Here is a 22,741-nt window from a genome sequence, read left to right as displayed (position 1 = left end):
GGGAGGTGTTACCCTACCAAGCCAAGGGAGACCAAGAACATTCCCGAGCATGACATTTGCAATGGCACGTGTTCCATCCCATCCACACAAGAGTCAGTCAGGATGTATCAAACAGGACAAAGCAGATGTCTCCACAGAATCTTGGGCTGCCATTCCCTTGGGATATGGAAGACAGGTGGGATGGCATTCTGGGGTAGTGAGGCATTGGTTCTTTGGTGGCCAGGGAGCATTGCAGAATGGAGAGAACAGGCCGTGATATCTGAAAGGGGTTGATGGTTCACGGGTGGGGCTGCACTGGGACACTGTGGGGCGGTTGTTCTTTGGTTTGCAGGGGTCATTCTGGAATAGAGATGATTGGCCGTAAAATCACAAATAGGCAAATGGTGAATAGGAAAGGTTGCAGTGTGGGGTTGTGGTGCATTGGTTCTTTGGTTTTCAGGCATCATTCTGGAATGGAGAGGGTAGGCCATGACATCACAAAGGCAACCATGGAACACTTTTGGGGCTGCAGTGAGGGGGTGTGCACTGCAGTTCCACCCAGGAAAGAAAGTCCTGAGCCTCTGTCTCTCAAGTGCAGTTGTTGTGTCATGCTCAGCACTACACAAAGAGTAAGAGCTTTCTGTGCGTGCACCTTTGGATTGGGAGGGATCTTAGACAGCACTGATCCCTAGATTTAACCTTAAAAACAAAATCTAAACCTAAATCTGACCCTAAACCCTGAACACTAACCGTAATCCTATCCTTTACTCTAACCAAAACATTACCTAAAACCAAACCCTAACCTAACCCTTGACCCTAACCCTAACCCTAAAACCTAGACCTAAATGTAAGCCTAAGCCTAACCCTAACCCAAACCCCTTAACCCTAACCCGTAACCCTAACCCTAACCCTAATGAAAGGGACATTGGTGACATCACTGGGGATAAGTGTCATCATAGGGGATTGGTGAAAACAAAGAGACAGTTGTGACATAACGGGGACAGCTGTGACATCATTAGGGACACAGGGACCACCCCTGGGACAGCAGTGACATCACAGGGGACAGTGGTAACACCCGTGAGGACAGCAGTGACATCGGTAAACACCAGTGACATCACAGGGACAATGGTGACATCACAGAGACAATGGTGACCTCATTGGGAACAGCAGTGACATCAGAGGGACAGTGGTGACATCATTGGGGACCAGTGATATGTCAGGACAGTGGTGCCTCCCACAGGACATGGGTGACAACCTGGGGACAGCAGTGACATCACAGGGGACAATGGTAACACCCGTGGGGACAGCAGTGACATCAATAAACACCAGTGACATCACAGGGACAGTCACAGGGACTTTGGTGACATCATTGGAGACAGTGACATCACAGGGGTCTGGTGGCATCACGGGGACAGAGGTGACATCACAGGGACAGGGGTTCCACCCCTGGGGATAGCGGTGCTGTCAAAGGGACAGTGGTGACATCACAGGGGTCTGGTGACATCACATGGACATCAGTGAAATCACTGGGGAACAGTGAAATTACAGGGGAGTGGTGAAAACAAAGGGACAGCAGCGATGACAGAGGGACATCGATGACATCACAAGGACAGGGATGAAATAACAGAGACAGCAGTGACATCACTGAGGACCAGTGACATCATGGGGGACTGGTGAAAACAAAGGGATAGTCATGATGTCACAGGGACATGGATGATGTCAAAGGTGTCTGGTGACATCACAGGGACATGGTGCCATCGCTGGGGACAGTGTTGACATCACAGAGACAGCAGTGACATCACTGAGGACCAGTAATGTCACAGGGGACTGTTGACAACAAAGGGACAGCCGTGATGTCACAGGGACATTGGTGACATCACAGGGGACATTGGTGACTTCACAGGGAGATGAGTGACATCACTGGGGATCAGTGACACCACAGGTGACTGTTGACAGCAAAAGGACAGCTGTGACTTCACAGGGACATCACTGGCATCGGTGACATGACGGGGACCAGGTGCCACAGTTCGGCACAGTGGTGACATCACAGAGACAGCAGGACATCATTAGGGACATTGTTGACATCACAGGGGACAGTGATGACACCACAGAGACACCAGTGACATTAACGGGGACATCTGTGACAGCATGGGGGACACTGGTGACTTCACAAGGCTGGGGTGACATCACAGAGAGACCAGGTTTGTCTGCTTCTTTTTGTGTCCTCAGGTCTACCCGGTTCTTTTTTTGCCCTCAGGTCTACCTGGTAGTTTTTGGCCCTCAGATCTACCTGCTTCTTAATGGCCCTCACGTCTTTCCGGATCATTTTGGCCTTCAGGTTCGTCTGGTTCTTTTTGGCCCTTGGGTCTGTCCGGTTCTTTTTGGTCCGCAGGTCTACCCGGTTCTTTTTGGCATTTTGGAACCTGGTGGAATAAGAGGAACCTCGAAGCATTTTGGGAACCTCAAGGAACAAAAGGAACCCCAAAATGTTTTGGAACCTCACAGAACACAAAGGAAATCGGGAGCAACAAAGGAACTCCCCAACTTTTGAGGGTTCTGGGGGTCACTCACCATGTTCAGTCTGCTGGTAGGTCTCCTGTGTTTTGGGGGGTCCCCCCTCTCTGGGGTTCTGCCTTTTCTGGGCTGCTGGAGATCCCAGGAATCCCAGGGGGTCCCCCCTTGATGCTGAAAAAGCCCCGGAATGATGAATTGCGCAGAGACCTCCCCCATTAGGTGACCTGAATCCCTCAAGCCTGCAAAGTCCTGGCTCTGGGCCTTCTGTATCCCACTGCAACATCTCATTTACCTGATTTATTCTTCAGCAGAGCAGGGAGAGCAAACAGGATAAGCTCTACCAGCTGAACCCTTGTTAACTTTTGGACCTTTTTTTTGGTGCCTTTTTGCCATCACCCTCTCAGAGCCCCCTGTTTCAGGGTCCGGGGGTCCCCAGTCCCCCCACACCCCTCTCTATTCACCCTCTCCACGCTCTCTGACAGCCGGGGGGTCCCTCAGCTCTGCTGTGACCCCTCTCTGCTCCCCCCACTCCGGGGTCCCTAAAAAAGGGTGTCATCGCGTCCCCCTCCCCCGCCGGGACCGGGCTGACCACGGAACACCAACCCCCACCGCGGGGGAGTCCCCGCATCCCCCCGCCCAATCCTGGGGTTCTGCCGGGAACCCACACCGGGATCCCCTTCCCCCCGTAAAAAAAAAAAAAAACAAACCTCCAGGAGTCCCCCTAAGGTCCTCCCGAGGGACATTTGCGGCTCAGCTTCGGAGCTCCAAACAACCCCCCCACCCCCGAAACCACCCCGGAGGCCCCTCCGCCAAAATATCTGAGAGGAGCTCTCCCCTCCCCCCGCGGCAACGTGAGGGATTGGGGGGCAAGATGCTCCTCCTCTCCCTCCTCCTCTTCCTCCTCTTCTTCCTCTTCCCGCCCCTTCTCCCGCTCCTCCTCCCGCCTTTCCTTTCCACGAGCGAGGAGCTCACGCGGTAAGTTTGGGTTTGGGGGGGAATGGATGGGAAAAAGGGAGAGGGGAAGGACAAAGGGGGGGGTTGGACCCCCAAAGTGAGCGAGAGAGGGGGTGGGACCCCCAAAGAGACCGACCGAGGGCGGGAGGGGAGGAAGCCGGGGTTGATGGGGGGCGGGGGGATGACGGGAAAAGGGTGGGAAAAGGAAATGAGGGGAGGTGGGAGAGCGGGAAAGGGGTTTCTGTTGGGGTCCCTTCGTGCCCACATCGCTTGATCCCCGGCCAGGGGGGACCCTCGGGACTGAGGTTTGTTGTCGATTCCCGGCGGGCCGAACAAAGGCCCCGGCCACGTGTCAGGAACTCTTTGAATGTCCCCAACACTCCCAGAGTTCCCCAATTCCCCCCCGCCCCCCGCCGCGGCTCCCCAGAGTGGGGATATCGGAGAGGGGGGGAACCCTGGGAGTGCTTTTTTGGGGTGAATCTTGGTGTTTTGGGGTGAATCTTGGGGCTGCCGGGTGGGGGGGCACAGTGCTGGGAAAGGGGAGTAGGAGGGGATCCCAGGGCCAAGGAAAGGGGAGGGCAGGGATCGGGAGAGGTGGAATGGGGGGTCCAGGGAGAGGGTCTGCACGGGGGTCACCAGTGTCAGGGAAAGGGAGGTCGTGGAGGGGTTGGGAGAACGTCCAGAAAACGGGGTTCAGGGGGTCCCCCGGTGTTCAAAAACAACCAAAAAGGGATTCAGGAGTCTGGAAAAGGCACGAATGGGGGTCCAGGGAGTACCAGCGTCAATGAAAGAGGGGTCTGGGGTCTGGGAGAGGCGGGATGGCCGGGAAAGGAGGTTGCGGGGGGGTATTAGTGCAGAATAAGGAGGTGTCAGGGGATCCAGCGGCCTCCAGTGTCAGGGAAAGGGGGCTCACTGGGTGGGGAGACCCGGGATGTGCAGGAAGGCAAGTTCAGGGGGTTCCTGGGTGTTGAGGAATGGAGGAGTTGGGGCCTGGGAAAGTCAGGAATGGGGGTGGAGGGTGTGCCAGGATCAAGGAAAAGGGAGGGTTTGGGGACTTGGAGAGGTGGGATGGCTGGGAAAGGATTGCAGGGGGTTCCTGGAGCTGAGGAAGGGGCTGAAAGAGAGTCCCAGTGCTGGAGAGGGGGTGCAGAGGGGTCCTGAGCCAGGTAAGTGGGGGCAGGGGGTCCTGGTCCCAGATAAGGGGGTGCAGGGGGGATCTGGTGCACAGGAATGGGGGGTTCAAGGGGTCCCTGGGGCACCCCAGGACCACCCTGCAGGATAAGCCAGGAGTGGGGAACTGGGGAGACCTCGGAGATTTGGGGGTCGGGGTGGTCCCAGGGTCAAAGGAAGGGAGAAACTGGGAGAGCTGTGGGAACTGGGAATGGGCTTCAGGGAGTCCTGGAGTCAAGGAAAAGGGGTACTTGGGCTGAGGTGACAGGGGATGGCCGGCCAGGAATGGGGGGCTGGGTGTCCCCAGGGTGAGGGAAACAGGGGAATGCAGGGACTGGGAGAGGTGGGATGGTGAGGAAAGTGGGGACAGGAGTGTCCTGGAGTCAAAGAAAGAGGGGTCTGGGGTCTGGCAAACCGGGACTGGCCAGGCAAGGGGGGACCCAGACCAGGAGGAGGGGGAAGAGGAGGAGGAACAGCCGGTGGGGGCTGCTGAGACCCCCAGAGCACAGAGAAGGGGCCCTCTGGGATTCCCGGGACCCAGAGCAACCTGGAGAGGGGGAGACCCCGGAGAGGTGGGACCCCTGAGACCCCCAGCACCCCAAAGCAAAGAGTCAGGGGAGAAGGGACCCCTGGGGCCTCCAAAACCCCCAACATCCCTGAGCAGGGGGACCCTGGAGGGGGGGAAAGTCCAGGACCCCCAGGAACTCAGAGAGGGCAGGAACTCTGGAGAGGGGAGTCCCCCAATTCACGTGGGACAGTCCAAATAGGAGGAACCCCCAGAACCCCAAAGTGGAGAGACCTGAGAGGGGGAACTCCTGGAAGGGTTTTTTTTGGTCTGAACCTTGGTGTTCTGGGGGAGGGGTTTTTTGGGGGGGCTTTTGGTGTTTTGGAGGTTTTTATGATCCCAGGATGTCCGGTGAGTTCTAGAGATGGACATGGTCAGGAGGAATCCCCAAGCCAACGTGCTCAACCCTTGTTTCCCCCCAGCAGGATTTGTCCTTCCCAAAGCTTGGGTGGATGGAGGAGGAACCTGCGAGGAAGACGAAGAAGCCGTGGGCCCCCAGGCAGGTGAGGAGGAAGTCAGTGCCCCTTTGACCCTGTCTTGTGGTGCCAGGGCAGGATTTGGGGGGATGTCCTTGGCCTTCCCTCTGGGCCGGAGGCAAATCCCCTGCCTGTCCTTCTTCCTTCCTGCCCCAGGCCCCGAGCTGAGGACAGAGAGCACGGAGGACAAATCCCCCCGGCAGAGCCTGGTGGGAGAGGCCGTTTTGAAGGGCTCCCTGGTGCAGGAAGGCAGCGGGGAGGAAAAGGCCCAGAGATGCCCCCGGAGGAGGGGCTGCAAAGCCAGCCCAGGGAGCTGTGAGGAGGAAAGACCCGTCCTGTGCCAGGAAGGCGGCCGGAGCTTGAGCTGGAGCTCCGAGCTGTTGGTCCCTGAGCAGCCTCCCAGCAGGGAGAAGCCCTTCAGGTGCTTGGAATGTGGGAAGAGCTTCAGGAAGAGCTCCAACCTCCTCAGCCACCAGCACATCCACACTGGGGCACGGCCCTACACGTGTGGAGAATGTGCAAAGAGGTTTCAGACCAGATCGCATCTCCTCAGGCATGAGCAGACACACACAGGGGAGAGGCCCTTCCGCTGCACCGACTGCGGGAAGGGCTTCAACCAGAACTCCCACCTCGTCACTCACCGGCGCATCCACACCGGACAGAGGCCCTACAAGTGTGGGGAGTGTGGGAAGAGCTTCAGCCAGAGCTCCAGCCTGATCCAACATCAGCTCATCCACACTGGGGAACGGCCCTACAAGTGCTTGCAATGTGGGAAGAGGTTTAGGGGCAGCTCAACTCTCCTCAGGCATGAGCAGACACACACAGGGGAGAGGCCTTTCCGCTGCACCGACTGCGGGAAGGGCTTCACCCGGAACTCCACCCTCATCACCCACCGGTGCATCCACACCGGGGAGAGACCCTACAAGTGTGGGGAGTGTGGGAAGAGCTTCACCCACAGCTCTACCTTGACCAGACACCAACGGACCCACCAGTAAGAGAAGCCCCACGAGTGCCCCGACTGCGGGACGAGCTTCGGCCACTGCTCCCACCCCGAATGACCCCCCTGATGGTGAGGCAACCCCTGGAGTCCAGTGACTGTCAGTCCGTCCCTTTCTACCAGAAAGGGCCAGTCCCCTTTGCCAGGGGCAGGTTCTGCCAACAGAGCCCTTCTTGGGGTGTGTGGAGATTCCTGCCTTGGCTGGGGACCCCCAAGGTCAGTGCTGGAGGTTGAGAGCAGAGATCTCCCCACGAGCATTGTTCTGGGGGAGTTCCATCCATCTCTAATTCATAATTCTTGCTTTGGTGCCAGTTTGAGTAGAATTGCTTCAACAATTGCTTTAGTGTAGAGCACTGTCCTATCTTATTCTCTATTAGTGGTAGTTTTAGTGTTTCTATTGTGCAGTAAATAATTCTGATGAAGATCTTTTCTCTGATCATTTGTTACCCTAAATAATTCATTTCTATCAATAGATATGATTTGCCACCCTTAAAACCTGGGGGACAAAAGTGGTTCAGTCCCACCTCTGTAATTCCTCTAAACTGAAAGTGTTGGCATAACCCAAGGCTGAGATTGGATCCAGCAGCCCCAGCACCCCACAGTCAGTTGGAAGCTCAGGGAGCCACCCCCTTTTCCCATCACCCCTCAGCCCAAAGGCCCCCATGGTACAGTCAGACTGTGTAGACCACCCCCCTTTTTCTACCCTTCTCCCTGTTCCTCCCACTTTTCCATGGTCTCCTGTTACAATCTGCTTAAATACTGCAGAAAGAACTTGAGATTCAAATATTCCCTTAAGCAAAACTAAAACTCACACAATTACACAATTTATCTGTTGATACCAAAAACTGATTTTTATTAATTGCTAAGAGATGCAAAGAAAAAGGAAAAATAGGAAAAGGTTGGAAACTGCTAAGATTATTTCTAGAAGCAGAAAAAAGATATCACTGAAAACTTCTTTTTCCCACTGAGCTGGCCTGTGTGTGGGGGAAGAGAAGCAGTTTCTGTCTTTTTTTTCTCTGTCTCTGCAGCTTTTGGATGTTGTCTCTGTAGCTGCAGGGGTCTGACAGCTTTAGTTCTCTGCAATGCACCATGTGTGGTTTCACCACTCACGCCCCTGTCCCAGGCTGTGCAGGGTCTCAGCTCAGCTGAAGCTTTGGGCCCTCAGAAATATGGTCAGCGTAGAAGGATAAGGTAGAACTCCCACATGTGGCACGGTGGTCTCAGCTCTCTCCAGGCCGGCACAGTTCCAGGCTCCGGTGGCAGGCAGGCAGCACGCGGTGGCGGAGAAAAGGTGAGGGGAGGTGGGCAGAGATTCTCGGCTACAGTCACCAGTTCTTCTCCCTTTCCTCTCCCTGATTTTCCAAAATTTGTCCTCAACTTTTCTAGTGTTCACAGGAGGTTGAACATGGTTTCTTGGCACGTAGCCAGTTCAGATGTTATGAGGAGATATGATAACCATAAACATATAACAGGATTTTTTGGCAGGAAAAGTGCCGTGGGAAGTCCTGGTGAGAACTTCTTTCAGAGAGCTGACAGAGAATGTTTGATAGAAAGATTTTGACAGGCAGAAACAATTTTTGGCATTTCTGTATTATCTGTGTGTTACAGATGGTTGTCATGGTAAGCGACACATCAATAAGAATGCTTAATGGTTGCCGTATTAACCGCCCCTAGCAATGTAAATTCACAATGGTTGCCATGGTAACCGAGATAACAATGAGACTGCATAATGGTTGCTGTGGTAGCTGACCATAACAATGAGAATAAATAATAGAGTCCATGGTAAGCGACATAACAATGGGAATTGCCATGGTGACCCAGGTAACAATGGGAATGCATAACGGTTGCCAGGGTAACAGAGGTAACAAAATGCATAATGGTTGCCATGGTGTAAGGGGGGGTAGTTTTGATTCAGGTGATCAATGGAGCATAGAGGGGTGAGAAAGTGATTATATTCACATATGAAACCAGCCAGAATATTGTAGAATGTAACTTTATGGCACAAGTTCACTGTAGGGCCCATTGTGCCTTTAGCAAAGTTAACTGGATGTCCCCCATTATCATATCTGAGTTCCTCCTTGGCTTGGCTCCACCCTGCAAGAGAGATACAAATCCCCTTGGAACACAATGGTACAGGTCGTCCATAGGGCTGAGGAAGGTGATGGAGAGGAAGATGATGTGGGCAGGGGTCGTTGGCCCCTTGCCCTACAGTGGGGCACGCCCAGACTGTTGCCATGAGGTGATGAACGGGCGCTGTTTGGCTGCCACTCAAGCACCACCTTCTGCTGCATCCTGGCCCTACGCAGTGTAATGTAGAGCTGATGGAATGGGGTGTCAGCACTGCTGGGGGGAGCAATGCTCATCTTTCCATCCACACTGTGCTGCTCCACGGGGACACTCGCCCAGCACGGGCACCGACCAGCCCTGCAGACCCTGGTAGGCCTGGGCTGTCTGTGCAGGTGAGCACAGTTTATTGATAGGAAGCAAGAGGCAAAGCAAACGTTTTATATCCTTTTTCTTGTATCCCTTTAATTCCCTTTTTACTAGCTAATGCTGTAACAGAGGCTGTTCGTGGTATTGTATGAATGCCAATAGATAAAGTAGGTTTTTTGTATTCTTTTTAAGCTTTTGATTCTCTTTGCTAATAGTTCTTTTTACTCTCACTGCAACAAAAGATATTTTGTAGTGTTTGAATGACTGTTGTATTTGTCTTTATTCCAGACGTATTCTTGTGAACCTGGTACACACAGTGATGTCATGGTTGTCCCTGTGATGTCACCAGTGTCACTGATGATGTCACAGGTGTCTCTGTGATGTCACCCTTGTCCTTGTGAAGTCACCGATGTCCCCAGTGATGTCACTGATGTCCATGTGTGGGGTGCTTAGCTGAAAAAAGACACAGTATGGACAAACCATATGAATTGGCCTCAGTTAGGCCTGCCCCTGACATAGCCAGAAGCCTCTTTGCAGGCAGTGGAAAGATACAGGAGCAGTGATAACAGACTGCAGGAATGTAAACAAAGAGAAACCTGGGACAAAAACGAGGAGGAGTTTTAGGAGAAAAACAACGTCTTCATATCGCGTGGACATCTGTGTGCACCCAATAGTGTGTCAGTAATGCATGCTCGGTTCGTGGGTTACAGCAAATAACCAATAGTTTGAAAGTGATCACGCCCCAGGGGGCAGTGAAAGTATATAAGAGATTGGGTTGTGTAAATAAAGTGGAACATTTGCGTAAATCATCCTGATTTGTGTGCAGTTTGTTCTGGAAGCTCCTCCACCAACATCCACGTTATATCACAACTGTGCCTCTGTTGTCACCAGTCTCCTGTGACATCACTTGTCCCCAGTGATGTCACCAATGTTTCTGTGATGTCACCTCTGTCCCCTGCGTTGTAACCCCGTCCCCTGTGATGTCACTGATAGCCCTGTGACATCACGGCTGTCCCTTTGTGGTCACCAGTCCCCTGTGACGTCACTGGTCCCCAATGATGTCACTGCTGTCCCTGTGATGTCACCAGTGTCACCGATGATGTCACTGGTGTCTCTGTGATGTCACCTCTGTCCTTGTGACATCACCGATGTCCCCAATGATGTCACTGATGTCCTTGGGAGATCATGGCTGCCCCTTTGTTGTCACCAGTCTTCTGTGATGTCACTGGTCCACAAGGATGTCAGTTCTGTCCCTGTCATGTCACCACTCTCCCTGTGATGTCACCACTGTCCCCTGTGATGTCACCAATGTCCCCCATGATATCACTGGTGTCTCTGTGTTGTTATCCCGGTCCCCTGTGATGTCACCGATGTCCCTGTGACATCACGGCTTTCCCTTTGTTGTCACCAGTCCCCAGTGATATTTCTGGTCCCCAGTGACGCCATTGCTATCTCTGCGATGTCACAACTGTCCCCAACGGTAGCACCATGTCCTCGTGATGTCAGCGATGTCCCTGTGATGTCACTGATGTCCCTCTGACATCACGACTTTCCCTTTGTTGGCAACAATAGCTTATGATTTCACAGATTCTACTGTGATGTCACCAATGTCCCCAATGATATAATTGGTGTCTCTGTGTTGTCACCTCCACCCCCCGTGATGTCACCAATGTGTCTGTGACATCACGGCTTTCCCATTGCTGTAAGCAGTCCCTTGTGATGTCACTGTTCTCCAGTGATGTCACTGCTGTCCCGATGATATCACCACCGTCCCCAGCAGTGCCATCATGTCCCTGTGGTGTCACTGATGTCCCCAGTGACGTTACCAGACCCCTGTGATGTCACGGATGGCTTTGTGCCATCACTGCTGTCCCTTTGTTCTCAACAGTCCCCTGTGATGTCACTGATCTCCAGTGATATCACTGACTTTCATGTGATGTCAAGCCTGTCCCTTCTGATGTCACTGATGTCCCTGACATTGTCACTGGTGTCACTGTGATGTCACCCCTGTCCTTGTGAAGTCCCTGAAGTCCGCTGTGATGTCACCAATGTCCCTGTGACATCACGGTTGTCCCTTTGTTGTCAACAGTCCCCTGTGATGTCACTGGTCCCCAGTGATGTCACCTTTGTGTCTGTGATGTCACCACTGTCCCCAGTGGTGGCACCCTGTCCCCGTGATGTCACCGATATCCCTGTGATCTCACTAGACCTCTGTGATGTCATCAATGTCCCTGTGACATCGCAGCTGTCCCTTTCTTGTTACCAGTCCCCTTGGATGTCACTGGTCCCCAATGATATCACCCATGTCTATGTGATGTCACCACTGTCCCCTGCGGTGTCACCAATGTCCAGTGATGTCATTGCTTTCTCTATAATGTCACCCTTGTCCTTGTGAAGTCACCAATATCCCTAGTGTTGTGACCGATGTCCCTGTGATGTCACCGGTGTCACTGATGATGTCACTGGTGTCTCTGTGATGTCACCCCTTGCCTTGTGAAGGTACTGATGTCCCTGTGACATCACGGCTTTCCCGTTGTTGTCACCAGTCCTCTGTTATGTCACTGGTTTCCAGTGATGTCACCACTGTCTTTGTGATGTCACCACTGTCCCCAGCGGTGGCTCCATGTCCCCATGATGTCACTGATTTCCCTGTGACATCAGGGCTTTCTGTTTTTGTCACCAGTCCCCTGTGATGTCACTGGTCCACAAAGATTTCTCCTCTGTCCCTGTGATGTCACCACTGTCCCCAATGATGTCACTGGTGTCTCTATGATGTCAACCCTGTCCCTGTGAATTTACTGATGTCCCAGTGACATCACAGCTCTCCCTTTGTTGTCAACATTCTCCTGTGATGTCACTGGTTCCCAGTAATGTCACTACTGTCACTGTGATTTCACCACTGTCCCCAACAGTGCCACCCTTTCCCTGTGATGTGACAGATGTCCCTGTGATGTCACCAGACCCCTGTGATGTCACCAGTGTCCCTGTGTCACCCCTGTCCCCAGAAGGGGCACCGTGTCCCAGTGATGTCACCAATGTCTCTGTGACATCACTGCTGTCCCTTTGTCTTTGTCAGTCCCCAGTGATGTTACTGTTCCCCAATGATGTAACCTCTGTCCCTGTGATGTCAACACTGCCCCCTTTGATGTCAGCAATGTCCCTGATGATGTCATCGGTGTCTCTGTAATGTCAACCCTGTCCTTGTGAAGACACCAATGTCCCTGTGACATCAGGGTTGTCCCTTTGTTGTCTGTAGTCTCCTGTGATGTCATTGGTCTCAAATAATGTCACTGGTGTCTCTGTGATGTCACCACTGTCCTTGTGAAGCCACCGATGTCCCCTGTGATGTCACAGATGTCCCCGTTGGTGTCACTGGTGTCTCTGTGGTGTCATCACTGTCCCCTGTGATGTCAACAATGTGTCCAATGATGTCCTGCTGTCCCTGTGGTGTCACCACTGTGCCCAGCGGTGGCACCTTGTCCCCGTGATGTCACCGATATCCTTGTGATATCACCAGACCCCTGTGATGTCACTGATGTCCCCGTCTCTTTATTGTCACCAGTCCCCTGTGATGTCACTGATCCCCAATGATGTCACTCATGTCCCAGTGATGTCACCTCTGTCTTCTGTGATGTCCCCATTGTCCTTGATGATATCACTGGTGTCACTGTGATGTCACCCCTGTCCTTGTGAAATCACGGATGTCCCCTGTGATGTCACTGGTACCCAGTGATGTCACTGATGTCTCTTTGATGTCAGCCATGTACTTGTCATGCCACTGGTGTCCCATGTGATGTCACCAATGTTCCTGTGACATCACAGTTGTATCTTTATTTTCGCCAATTGCCTGTGATGACACTCGTCCCCGGTGATGTCACCAATGTCCCTTTCATTAGGGTTAGCGTTAGGGTAAGGGTTAGGGTTTAGGGTTAGGGTTAGGGTTTAGGGTTTAGGTTTAGGTTTTAGGGTTAGGGTTGGGGTTAGGGGTTAGTGTTAGGATTTAGGGTTTAGGGTTAGGGTTATGGTTTAGGGCTTAGGGTTTGGGTTTGGGTTAGGGTTAAGGGTTAGGGTTAGGGGATTAGGGTTTAGGGTTAGGTTTAGGCTTACATTTAGGCTTAGGTTTTAGGGTTAGGGGTTAGGGGTTAGGGTTATGGTTAGGAGCAAGAGTTAACTTAGGGTTAGGTTTCAGGCAATGTTTGGGTTAGAGTAAGGGAAGGGTTACGGTTAGTGTTTAGGGTTTAGTATTAGGTTCAGGTTTAGATTCTTTTTTAAGTTTAGGTCTGTGGTTCAGTATGGACGAAGATACCTCCTAGACAAAGGTGCCTGCATACACAACTCTTGCTCTTTGTGTAGTGCCGAGCATGACACAACAACTGCACTGGAGAGACAGAGGCTCAGGGTTTTCTTTCCCAGGTGCAATTCCAGTCATTCACCTGTAGGGACACTGGGCTGAAACTGCTGTCTGACAGCCAAAATTCCATAAGGACGGAGAAAACTCCCTGACCAAAGGTGCTCACACAGAAAGCTCTTCCTTTTTATCCAGTGCTCAGAGAGGCACCCCAACTGCACTGGGTAGTGTAAAGCTTAGGGTTAGGTTTAAAGTTAGGTTTAGGTTAGGGTTAAGGCTTAGGTAACATTTGGGTTAGAGAAAGGGATCAGGTTAAGGTTAGGATTAAGTTAGCGTTAGGGTTATTGTTTAGAGAATGTTTAGGTTAGAGTAATGGATATGGTTATGGTTATGGGTTAGGGTTTAAGTTTAGGTTTAGATTTTTTTTTTAATATTAGATCTAGGGTTCAGTACTGTCTAAGATACCTCCCAGTCCAAAGGTGCACGCACAGAAAGCTCTTGCTCTTTGTGTAGTGCCGAGAGTGGTGCACAAATTGCACTTGATAGATGGTGAGTCACTGTTAGAGTTCATGTGAGGTGCTGGGATTTAGGGTTAAGGTTATAGATGGGGTTAAGGTTAGGGTTAGGATTAGGTTAGGGTTAGGGTTTAGGTAATATTTGGGTTAGAGTAAGGGATAGTTTTATGGTTAGGGGTTAGGGTTTAGTGTTAGGTTTAGGTTTAGAGTTTTTTTAAGTTTAGGTCTAGGGTTCAGTACAGATGAAGATACCTCCCAGACAAAGGTGCCTGCACACAAAGCTCTTACTCTTTGTGCAGTGCCGAGAGTGGCGCAGCAACTGCACTTGAGAGACGCAGACTCAGGGCTTTCTTTCCTGGGTGGAAGGGCAGTCGTTCTCTTGTAGGAGTGCTGGGCTGAAATGGCCATCCCACAGTGGGACACATTTGCTTGTTCTAACGAGAAAAGGAACTGAACATTGAATGTTTTCCTTCCCCTCCTTCCTCACTTTGTTGGAGGGATGTTGAATGGGCAGGTTGACCTTGCCTTGGGTGATTGAACAACACAAAAAAAGTGGTCAGGGACTCAGATTCCAGACTGATGGGCCTCAAAGTCTGTAAGAAGGGATGAGGAGGTTTTTTTTTTGTTTTCTCTTCTTTTCTTTTCCCTCTCCTGGAAAACAGGACACTTCATTGTTGCCTGAACTGAGACAAGGTGTGGGGTGGAAAATCTCCAAGGTTTCTTCTCAGCCTGGCCACTTGGCTCTAGTGTACCTGCACCCTGTTTTCTGCCTCTAGCCCAGACCTGCTCAGACTTCATCAGAGAGGAACTGTTTGGAAAGGAGGTCACCCTATTTTCCCTTTTCTGCTCCCATGTTTTTGGCAGTCTTTTTTTTTTTTTTTTTTTTTTTTTTTAAATATATAAACACATCAAGGAAAAGGGGAAGTCACAGAGCCAGCCACAGACAGCGTGAGTTTTCTTGGGAAGAACCCCTTCTCTCCTCTTTCCACTTCTTGGTGTGTGTGGGTGAAATCTCCATTTTGGGCTTCTCCTGCACCCCAGGGATCTCCATGGCAACCGCCATATCCAACAGCGCCCCCTGCTGGACACCAGGTGACACTGCAGGCTCTGCTCCTCCAGTGATCCAACAGCACCCCCTGCTGACTGTGGTTCCAATTGCACCAAAGAAAAAAATGATCTCTTTACTTTTCTGTTTGAAGGAGACTCTAGGGTATAGGATTATTGTTTGGTTGTTTTCTTTGTTCGTTGTTCTTGCCAATACACATATATCCTTTAATAAAGGGCTGGTATTTTTTCCTTTCTCCACTCTTTCTCAGTCGGAGCCTCTTAATTTTGGATTTACAATTGCTTAGATGGAGGAGTTCTGGTTTTTCTCATAGTTCATTCTCCTTAGACAAACACTTCTGTCTCATTAAACTGAGACAGACAGCCAAAATTTAGTATGGATGAAGACACCTCCCAGACCAAAGGTGCCTGCACAGAAAGCTCTTGCTCTTTGTGTAGTGCCAAGAGTGGTACACCAGCTGCACTAGATAGGTGGTGAGTCAGGGGTAGGGTTAGTGTTAGGGTCTAGGATTTATGATTAGGTTTAGCATTAGGGTTAGATTAGGATAGTATTTGGGTAAGGTTTGGGTTAGGGTAAGGGACAGGGTTATGGTTAGGGGTTAAAGTTTAGTGTCAGGTTTGGGATTAGTGCAGTTTTGGTTTAGTGTTCAATACAGATGAAGATACCTGCCAGACCAAAGGTGCCTGCACAGAAAGCTCTTTTTCTTTGTGCAGTGTCGAGAGTGGCGCAGCAACTGCACTTGAGAGACAGAGGCTCAGGGCTTTCTTTCCTGGGTGGAACTGCAGTGCACACCCCCTCAGAGCAGCCCCAAAAGTGTTCCACGGTTGCCTTTTATGTCATGGCCTACCCTCTCCATTCCAGAATGATGCTGAAAACCAAAGCACCAATGCACCACAACCCCACACTGCAGCCTTTCCTTTTTGCCATCAGCCTATTTGTGATTTTACGGCCAATCATCTCTATTCCAGAGTAGCCTCTGGACACCAAAGAACTAATGCCTCACACCCCAAGAATGCAGCCCAACATGTCTGCCATGGGACTCTTTGTGATGTCATGGCCTAGGTAGGGCAACACCTCCCCACAAGCCCTGGCCATGCCAACGTGTCCACACCCAGCCCTTCCACCAGGCCCAGGCCCATCACAAATGTGTTCTGGATGCCTTGATCCAAAGCATCTTAGTGACTCACACATATATTGACAATGTCTGATGGATAAATCCAGATCCAACCTATTCCCTGGATTGGACATGGAGACGTGAGCCCTTCAAGTGAAGACATCTCAATCCCCTGTGTCCAAAGGAAGCTGTGTGTCCATAACCATGGGATCCAGCTGCGGGTGTGCTCTTCTCTGTGCCCACACCAGTGGTCCCCTGGCTGCACAGGCACACAGGGGTAGAGGCCCTGCTGTGCTCAGGGCTATGAGGGCGTGCAATGCTCAGGTGCTTCTGCTCTCTCCAGAGTAACAGCTGGGCAGGACATTCATTTCTTGATCCTCACAGATAAAAGATGGTGGATCTGGGATCCCCACAGTGTCCCAGTGTGTGCAGCACCTTGGGGAGCTGCAGACTCTCAGCCTGTGCCTTTCTCCTCCCAGGCAGCTGGTCCAGCTCCCAAGCAGGCACAGCCACCAATGGTGAATTATTCCCTCCTCATGAAGCAGGAAGGGTTAATCGAAACACTTTTACTGTAAACCCACAAGAGCCCCCTTACCCCCGTACTTCGTTCACTGTAAGCTGTACTGTTGGAGGAAGGCTATGTGCTGTACTAAGAGCATTAGACCTTAAAGGAACCACAACAAACACTAGACAAAGAACTCAACACACATAAATCTCATCCAGAGGAGCCAAGGTAGACATTTGAATAGGTAAAGTAGGCCTAGAGCCAAGGGTTTCTTGAAGCTTGAACAATTAGAACACGAGAACAATGGAAAGAACAGAAGGTCACGGATGTCACCCGAGGAAGATGAGTAAAATGCAGACCCCAGGATGAAGGCAGGCAGGAACTCCCACCATAATATTCCTCAAAAGAGAGACCACGCCTCAGTCTCCACCCCTACTCCACCTGCTATGAATATTGTAATCTAATGATGCAATACTATGAATATGCATGTGATTATGTTGTAATCATGATTAGAAACTGTATAAATTACTTGTTTTTACTGAACCACTTCGGAGCTTTTTTGTCCAGCCTGAGCTGGAAGCTACCCTGGCGTCGTTAATCATTCAATAAATACCTGCTGTTTATAGGCTCAAAATTCTGCCTTTAAGCAGTTTTTTTTTTTAAGCTGCCTTTTTTTGGGCATCAATTTGGCACCCCAGATGGGACAATTATCCCTCGGCTGTGGAATCCATCGAAGGTCAGGACCCCTTCCCAGGCACGCTAAAGGTAAGCTTTTACCTATAAAGGGGAGACTCCTGTCTTTGTTGGCTTCTCGCAGGAGTGGATAAAGTTCCCATAATCAAAAGGTATTTATTCTGGTTTTTAACTTGCATGCACTGGTGTCTGTAATAAGGTGTTCTATCACATGGGCAGGATGCTCCTGTTATCATGTAGAACACGCCATAAGAAGGACACTTCTTTGGTCTGTGGTCATATTTAGCTAAACACTTGGCTGAATATCTGTTTGGGAGAACCGAGGAATCGGTCTCCTTCTGTTTGGGAGAACTGAGGAATCGGTCTCCTTCTGTTTGGGAGAACTGAGGAATCGGTCTCCTTCTGGTTTCTGGTTTAAATAAGGCCTTCTGGTTTTTGGTTTAAGTAAGGCCTTCTGGTTTCTGGTTTAGATGAGAATTCTGGGCCTGGGACGTGTCATATTGTCTTGTCTTATATGTAGTTATTGTGCCGAGTTTATTTATTACACTGTCGTTTGTTATATGTAGGTTTTTTGTACCTTTGTGTGTGTTAGCTGCAACAAAAAAAAAAAAAAAAAAAAAAAACGGGTTCTGGCATTTCACGGTCTGTGGCCAACAAAGTAAAGAAGTAAAGTTATAGAAACATCTCATTAAGAGTTTTTTTTTAGGTTTGAGTTATTATATGAAGGGCAGTTTTGAACAATTGACAAACCACCCTATGAACTGGGGTTTGGGGCACTGTTATTGTGTTAATAGTTTTGTGTGTGTTTATTGTCATTTTGTGTTGTCTTGTTATTTTTGGAAAAATTATTGTATACCTGGTATATCTTGCTTACCTTGAAACATCCAGGTACACATAGTTAAAAGTCTTATCATGCCAAGAATTGCTATATGGGAAGTAGTGCTGAACAGTTAACTATAAGCACACCACATTGAATAAGACCTAGAATTGTTTATTTTGTAATTGTTGGTACAAGCCTTGTGTAACAGATGTAAAGTTTGCCTCCCCGACAAACAAGGTTGGGTCAGAATCAGTGTGTGTGTTGTATGCCCTGAATTAACAGGTAGAGATACTGGCACAGGAGGGGCTGCTGTTGCTTACAGCGTACTGAGTGAGAGGGGGGCAGGTAGGCCTGCCCTGAGGGGACCCACTGGTAAAAATTAAGCTAGGGGAAGAAAAAGAAGAATTAGATTTTTTAATGGGAGCTACAGGCCAATTAAAAAAAGGCTTTCTTTTTGAAACCCCTAAAACATAAAATTTGGAAACAAACGGGAGTCCATCAGTTTTTGTATTTTCCAAATTTACCCAAACCCCTATTGGGCAGAGACCTACTAGAAATTCTGGGAGCTGTAATAGAATTTAAACAAAGTAAAATTAGACTTAAGGTAAAGAAAGAACAAATAATAGCAGCTCTGACTTTAGCAATGAACTATGTGCAGCCAAACCAGGATCATTTAAATGTCAATCAGATTTTAGATTACGTATACACAGGAGTTTGGACTACTAAAACACTAGTAAAGCCAAAATGGGCAACTCCTATTCAAACAGAACTATGACCAGGAGCAAAACTGGTACACAGAAAACAATACCCATTAAGGCTAGAAGACAGGAACGGAATTGAACCCATAATAGAGAATTTTTTAGAATTAGGATTATTAATATAATGTGAATCAGACGGTCTTACCTCAAGGTTTTTAAAAACAGTCCCACAATATTTGGAAATCAATTATCTAAGGAATTGGATCAATGGTAATGGCCACAGGGAGAGGGCGTTCTTCTACAATACGTAGATGATTTACTCATAGCAACTGAAACTGGAGAAAAATGTATAGAATGGACAATTGCATTGTTGAATTTCTTGGGATTAAATGGATATCGAGTCTCTCAACAGAAAACCCCGTTGGTGCAAGAAAAGGTGGTATACCTGGGATACGAGATTTCTGGAGGACAGCGATCTCTGGGAATGGAGAGAAAAGAAGCCATCTGCCAGATGCCCAGGCCAGAAACAAAGGAAGAATGCCAGCAGAGCCCATTGAGCATGACTGCCTGGAAATCATCCAGGCTGTGTATTCCAGCCGTCCGGACCCATGAACGTCAAGGAATGGCTTTGGGGGTCTTGGGCCACCAAGCAGGGCCATCCAGAGGGCCAAGCTCGACTGCAAACAGTGGGATGGAGTCAGTGAGGGATGGCCCACCTGTCTGACAGCAGTGACTGCAGCAGTCATGGACCACTGTCCCAGTGATGTCACTGCTGTCCCCAGTGATGTCACTGCTGTCCCTGTGATGTCAGCGATGTCCCTGTGATGTCACCAGAAACCTGTGATGTCACTGGTCTACAGTGATGTCACTGCTGTCCCCAGGGGTGGTCCCTGTGTCCCCAGTGATTTTAGGGCTGTCCCAAGTGAAGTTACCATTCTCCCTAGCGATGTCACTGTTCCCCAATGATGTCACTGGAGTCCCTGTGATGTCACCACTGACTCCAGAGGTGGCATCATGTCCCTGTGATGTCACCAGACCCCTGTGATGTCACCTCTGTCCCTTTGAAAGCACCGCTATCCCCAGGGGTGGAACCCCTGTCCCTGAGATGTCACTGCTGTCCCCAGTGATGCCAACAGACCCCTGCGATGTCACCGGTCTCCAGTGATGTCACCAAAGTCCCTGTGACATAACTGCTGTCCCTGTGATGTCACTGGTGTTTATTGATGTCACTGCTGTCCCCACAGGTGTTACCACTGTCCCCTGTGATGTCACCGCTGTCCTCAGGGTGCCACCCATGTCCTGTGGGAGGCACCTATGTCCCTGAGATGTCACTGGTCCCCAGCAATGTCACCACTGTCTCTGTAATGCCATTGGTCCTCAATGATGTCACCAATGTCCTTGTGATGTCACCAGTGTCATTGATGATGTCACTGGTGTGTCTGTGATGTCACCGATGTTCTTGTGATGACACCAATGTCCCTGTGACATCAAGACCTTCCCTTTCTTTTCACCAGTCCCCTGTGATGTCACTGGACACAATGATGTCACCGCTGTCCCTGTGATGTCACCACTGTCCTCTGTGACATCAGCAGTGTCCCCGACCAAGTCACTGGTGTCTCTGTAATGCCAACCCTGTCCCTGTAAAGTCACCGATGTCCCTGTGACATCAGGGTTGTCCCTTTGTTTTCAACACTCCCCTGTGATGTCTCTGGTCCCCAGTGATGTCATCGACATCCCTGTGATGGCACCACTGTCCCCTGTGATGTCACCAGTGACACCAATATTATCACTGGTGTCTCTGTGATGTCACCCTTGCTGTTGTTATGTCAGCGATGTCCACTGAGACATCACAACTGTCCCTTTGTTTTCAACATTCCCCTGTGATGTCACTGGTCCACAGTGACATCACTGCCTTCCCTGTTATGGTAACATTGTACCCGATGATGTCACTGGTGTCTCTGCAATGTCACCCCTGGCCTTGTGATGTCACCAATGTCAGCTGTGATGTCACAGATGTCCCCACTGATGTCACTGGTGTCTCTGTGGTATAATCACTGTCCCGTGTGATGGCAACAATGTCCCCAGTTATTTCACTGCTGTCTCTGTGATGTCACCACTGTCCCCAGTGGTGACACCAGGTCCCCGTGATGTCACCGATGTGCTTGTGACATAATTGCTGTCCTTTTGTTGTTATCAGTCCCCTATGATGTCATTGTTCCCCAATGATGTAACCTCTGTCCCTGCAATGTCACCACTGTCCCTTGTGAAATCAGCAATGTCCCTGACAATGTCATTGGTTTCTCTATAATGTCAACCCTGTCTTTGTGAAGACACCGATGTCCCTGTGACATCAGGGTTGTCCCTTTGTTGTCAACAGTCTCATGTGATGTCACTGGTCCCCAATGATGTCACCGATGTATCTGTGATGGCACCACTGTCCCCTGTGATGTCGCCAGTGTCCCTGATAATGTTACTGGTGTCTCTGTGATGTCACTCCTTGCCTTGTGAAGTCACCGATGTCAAAGATGTCTCCATGATGTCACTGGTGTCTCTGTGGTGTCATCAATGTCCCCTGTGATGTTAACAATGTCCTCACTGATATCATTGTTGTCTCTCTGATGTCACCACTGTCCACAGAAGTGGCACCATGTCTCAGTGATGTCACCTATGTCACTGTGCCATCACTGCTGTTCCTTTGGTGTTATTAATCCCCTGTGATGTCACTGTTGCCCAATGATGTAACCTTTGTCTCTGTGATGTCACCACTGTGCCCTGTGATGTCCCCGATGATGTCATTGGTGTCTCTATAATGTCAACTCTGTCCTTGTGAAGTCACCGATGTCCCTGTGACATCATGGCTGTCCCTTTATTTTCAATAGTCCCATATGATTTTACTGGTCCCCAGTGATGTCACCCACATCACTGTGATGTCACCACCGTCCCCTGTGATGTCACCCATGTCCTCGATGATGTCACTGGTGTTTCTGTAATCTCACTGCCGGCCTCTGTGTCCCTGTGACATCAGAGCTGTCCCTTTCTTGTGACCAGTTCCCTGTGATGTCACCAGACCCCTGTGATGTCAATAATGTCCCCAATGATGTCACTACTGTCTCTGTAATGTCACTCTTGTTCTTGTGAAGTCACCAATGTCCCCAGTGATGTCACCGATGTCACTGTGATATCACCAATATCCCTTTGGTGTCACCATTCCCCTGTGAGTTCACTAGTCCCCATTGATGTCCTCTTTGATGTCAAAGATGTCCCCGTTAACGTCACTGGTGTCTCTGTGGTGTCATCACTGTCCCCTGTGATGTCAACAATGTCCCCAATGATGTCCTGCTGTCTCTGTGATGTCCCCTCTGTGCTGAGCCATGGCACCATTTCCCCATCATGTCCCTGATGCCAGTGATGTCCTTGTGACATCACGGCTGTCACTTTCTTGTCAGCAGTCCCCTGTGAGGTCACTGGTCCCCAGTGATGTCACTGCTGTCCCCGTGATGTCACCATTGTCCCCTGTGATTTCAACAATGACCTCGATGATGTCACTGGTGTCACTGTGATTTCACCCTTGTCCTTGTGAAGTCACTGAAGTCCCCTGTGATGTCACCAATGTCCCTGTGACATCAGAGCTGTCCCTTTCTTGTGACCAGTTCCCTGTGATGTCACTGACCCCAATGATATCACTCATGTCCCCCTGATGTCACCACTGTCCCCTGTGATGTCAGCAATGTCTCTGATGATGTCACTGATGTCTCTGTCATTTTATCCTTGTGCTTGTGAAGTCACCCATGTCCCCTTTGATGTCACCCATGTCCATGTGACATCACTGTTTTCCCTTTTTTGTCAGCAGTCCCCTATGATGTCAGTGGTCTCCAGTGATGTCAACCATGTCAC

The 22,741-nt window shown here is 50.1% G+C and overlaps 1 protein-coding gene across 1 annotated transcript; it reads left to right on the top strand.

Moving 5' to 3' along the window:
- Positions 1 to 5,684: 5,684 nt before the first annotated feature.
- On the top strand, positions 5,685 to 9,875 carry LOC126652257 (zinc finger protein 239-like). Its single transcript, XM_050338935.1, has one exon. It carries the CDS (start codon positions 5,748 to 5,750, stop codon positions 6,651 to 6,653), a length of 906 nt encoding a protein of 301 aa, XP_050194892.1. The 5' UTR covers positions 5,685 to 5,747; the 3' UTR covers positions 6,654 to 9,875.
- The last annotated feature ends 12,866 nt before the right edge of the window (positions 9,876 to 22,741 follow it).

This window comes from Myiozetetes cayanensis, unplaced genomic scaffold (assembly GCF_022539395.1).
Source record: "Myiozetetes cayanensis isolate MyiCay16 unplaced genomic scaffold, myiCay2020 scf728, whole genome shotgun sequence".
NCBI lineage: Eukaryota > Metazoa > Chordata > Aves > Passeriformes > Tyrannidae > Myiozetetes > Myiozetetes cayanensis.
Note: the sequence above shows the minus strand (reverse complement) of the source record. Positions and strands in the feature narration are given on the sequence as shown.

Coding starts and splice junctions, on each gene's coding strand:
- LOC126652257 (XM_050338935.1), top strand. CDS start 5,748: ATGTCCTTGGCCTTCCCTCTGGGCCGGAGGCAAATCCCCTGCCTGTCC.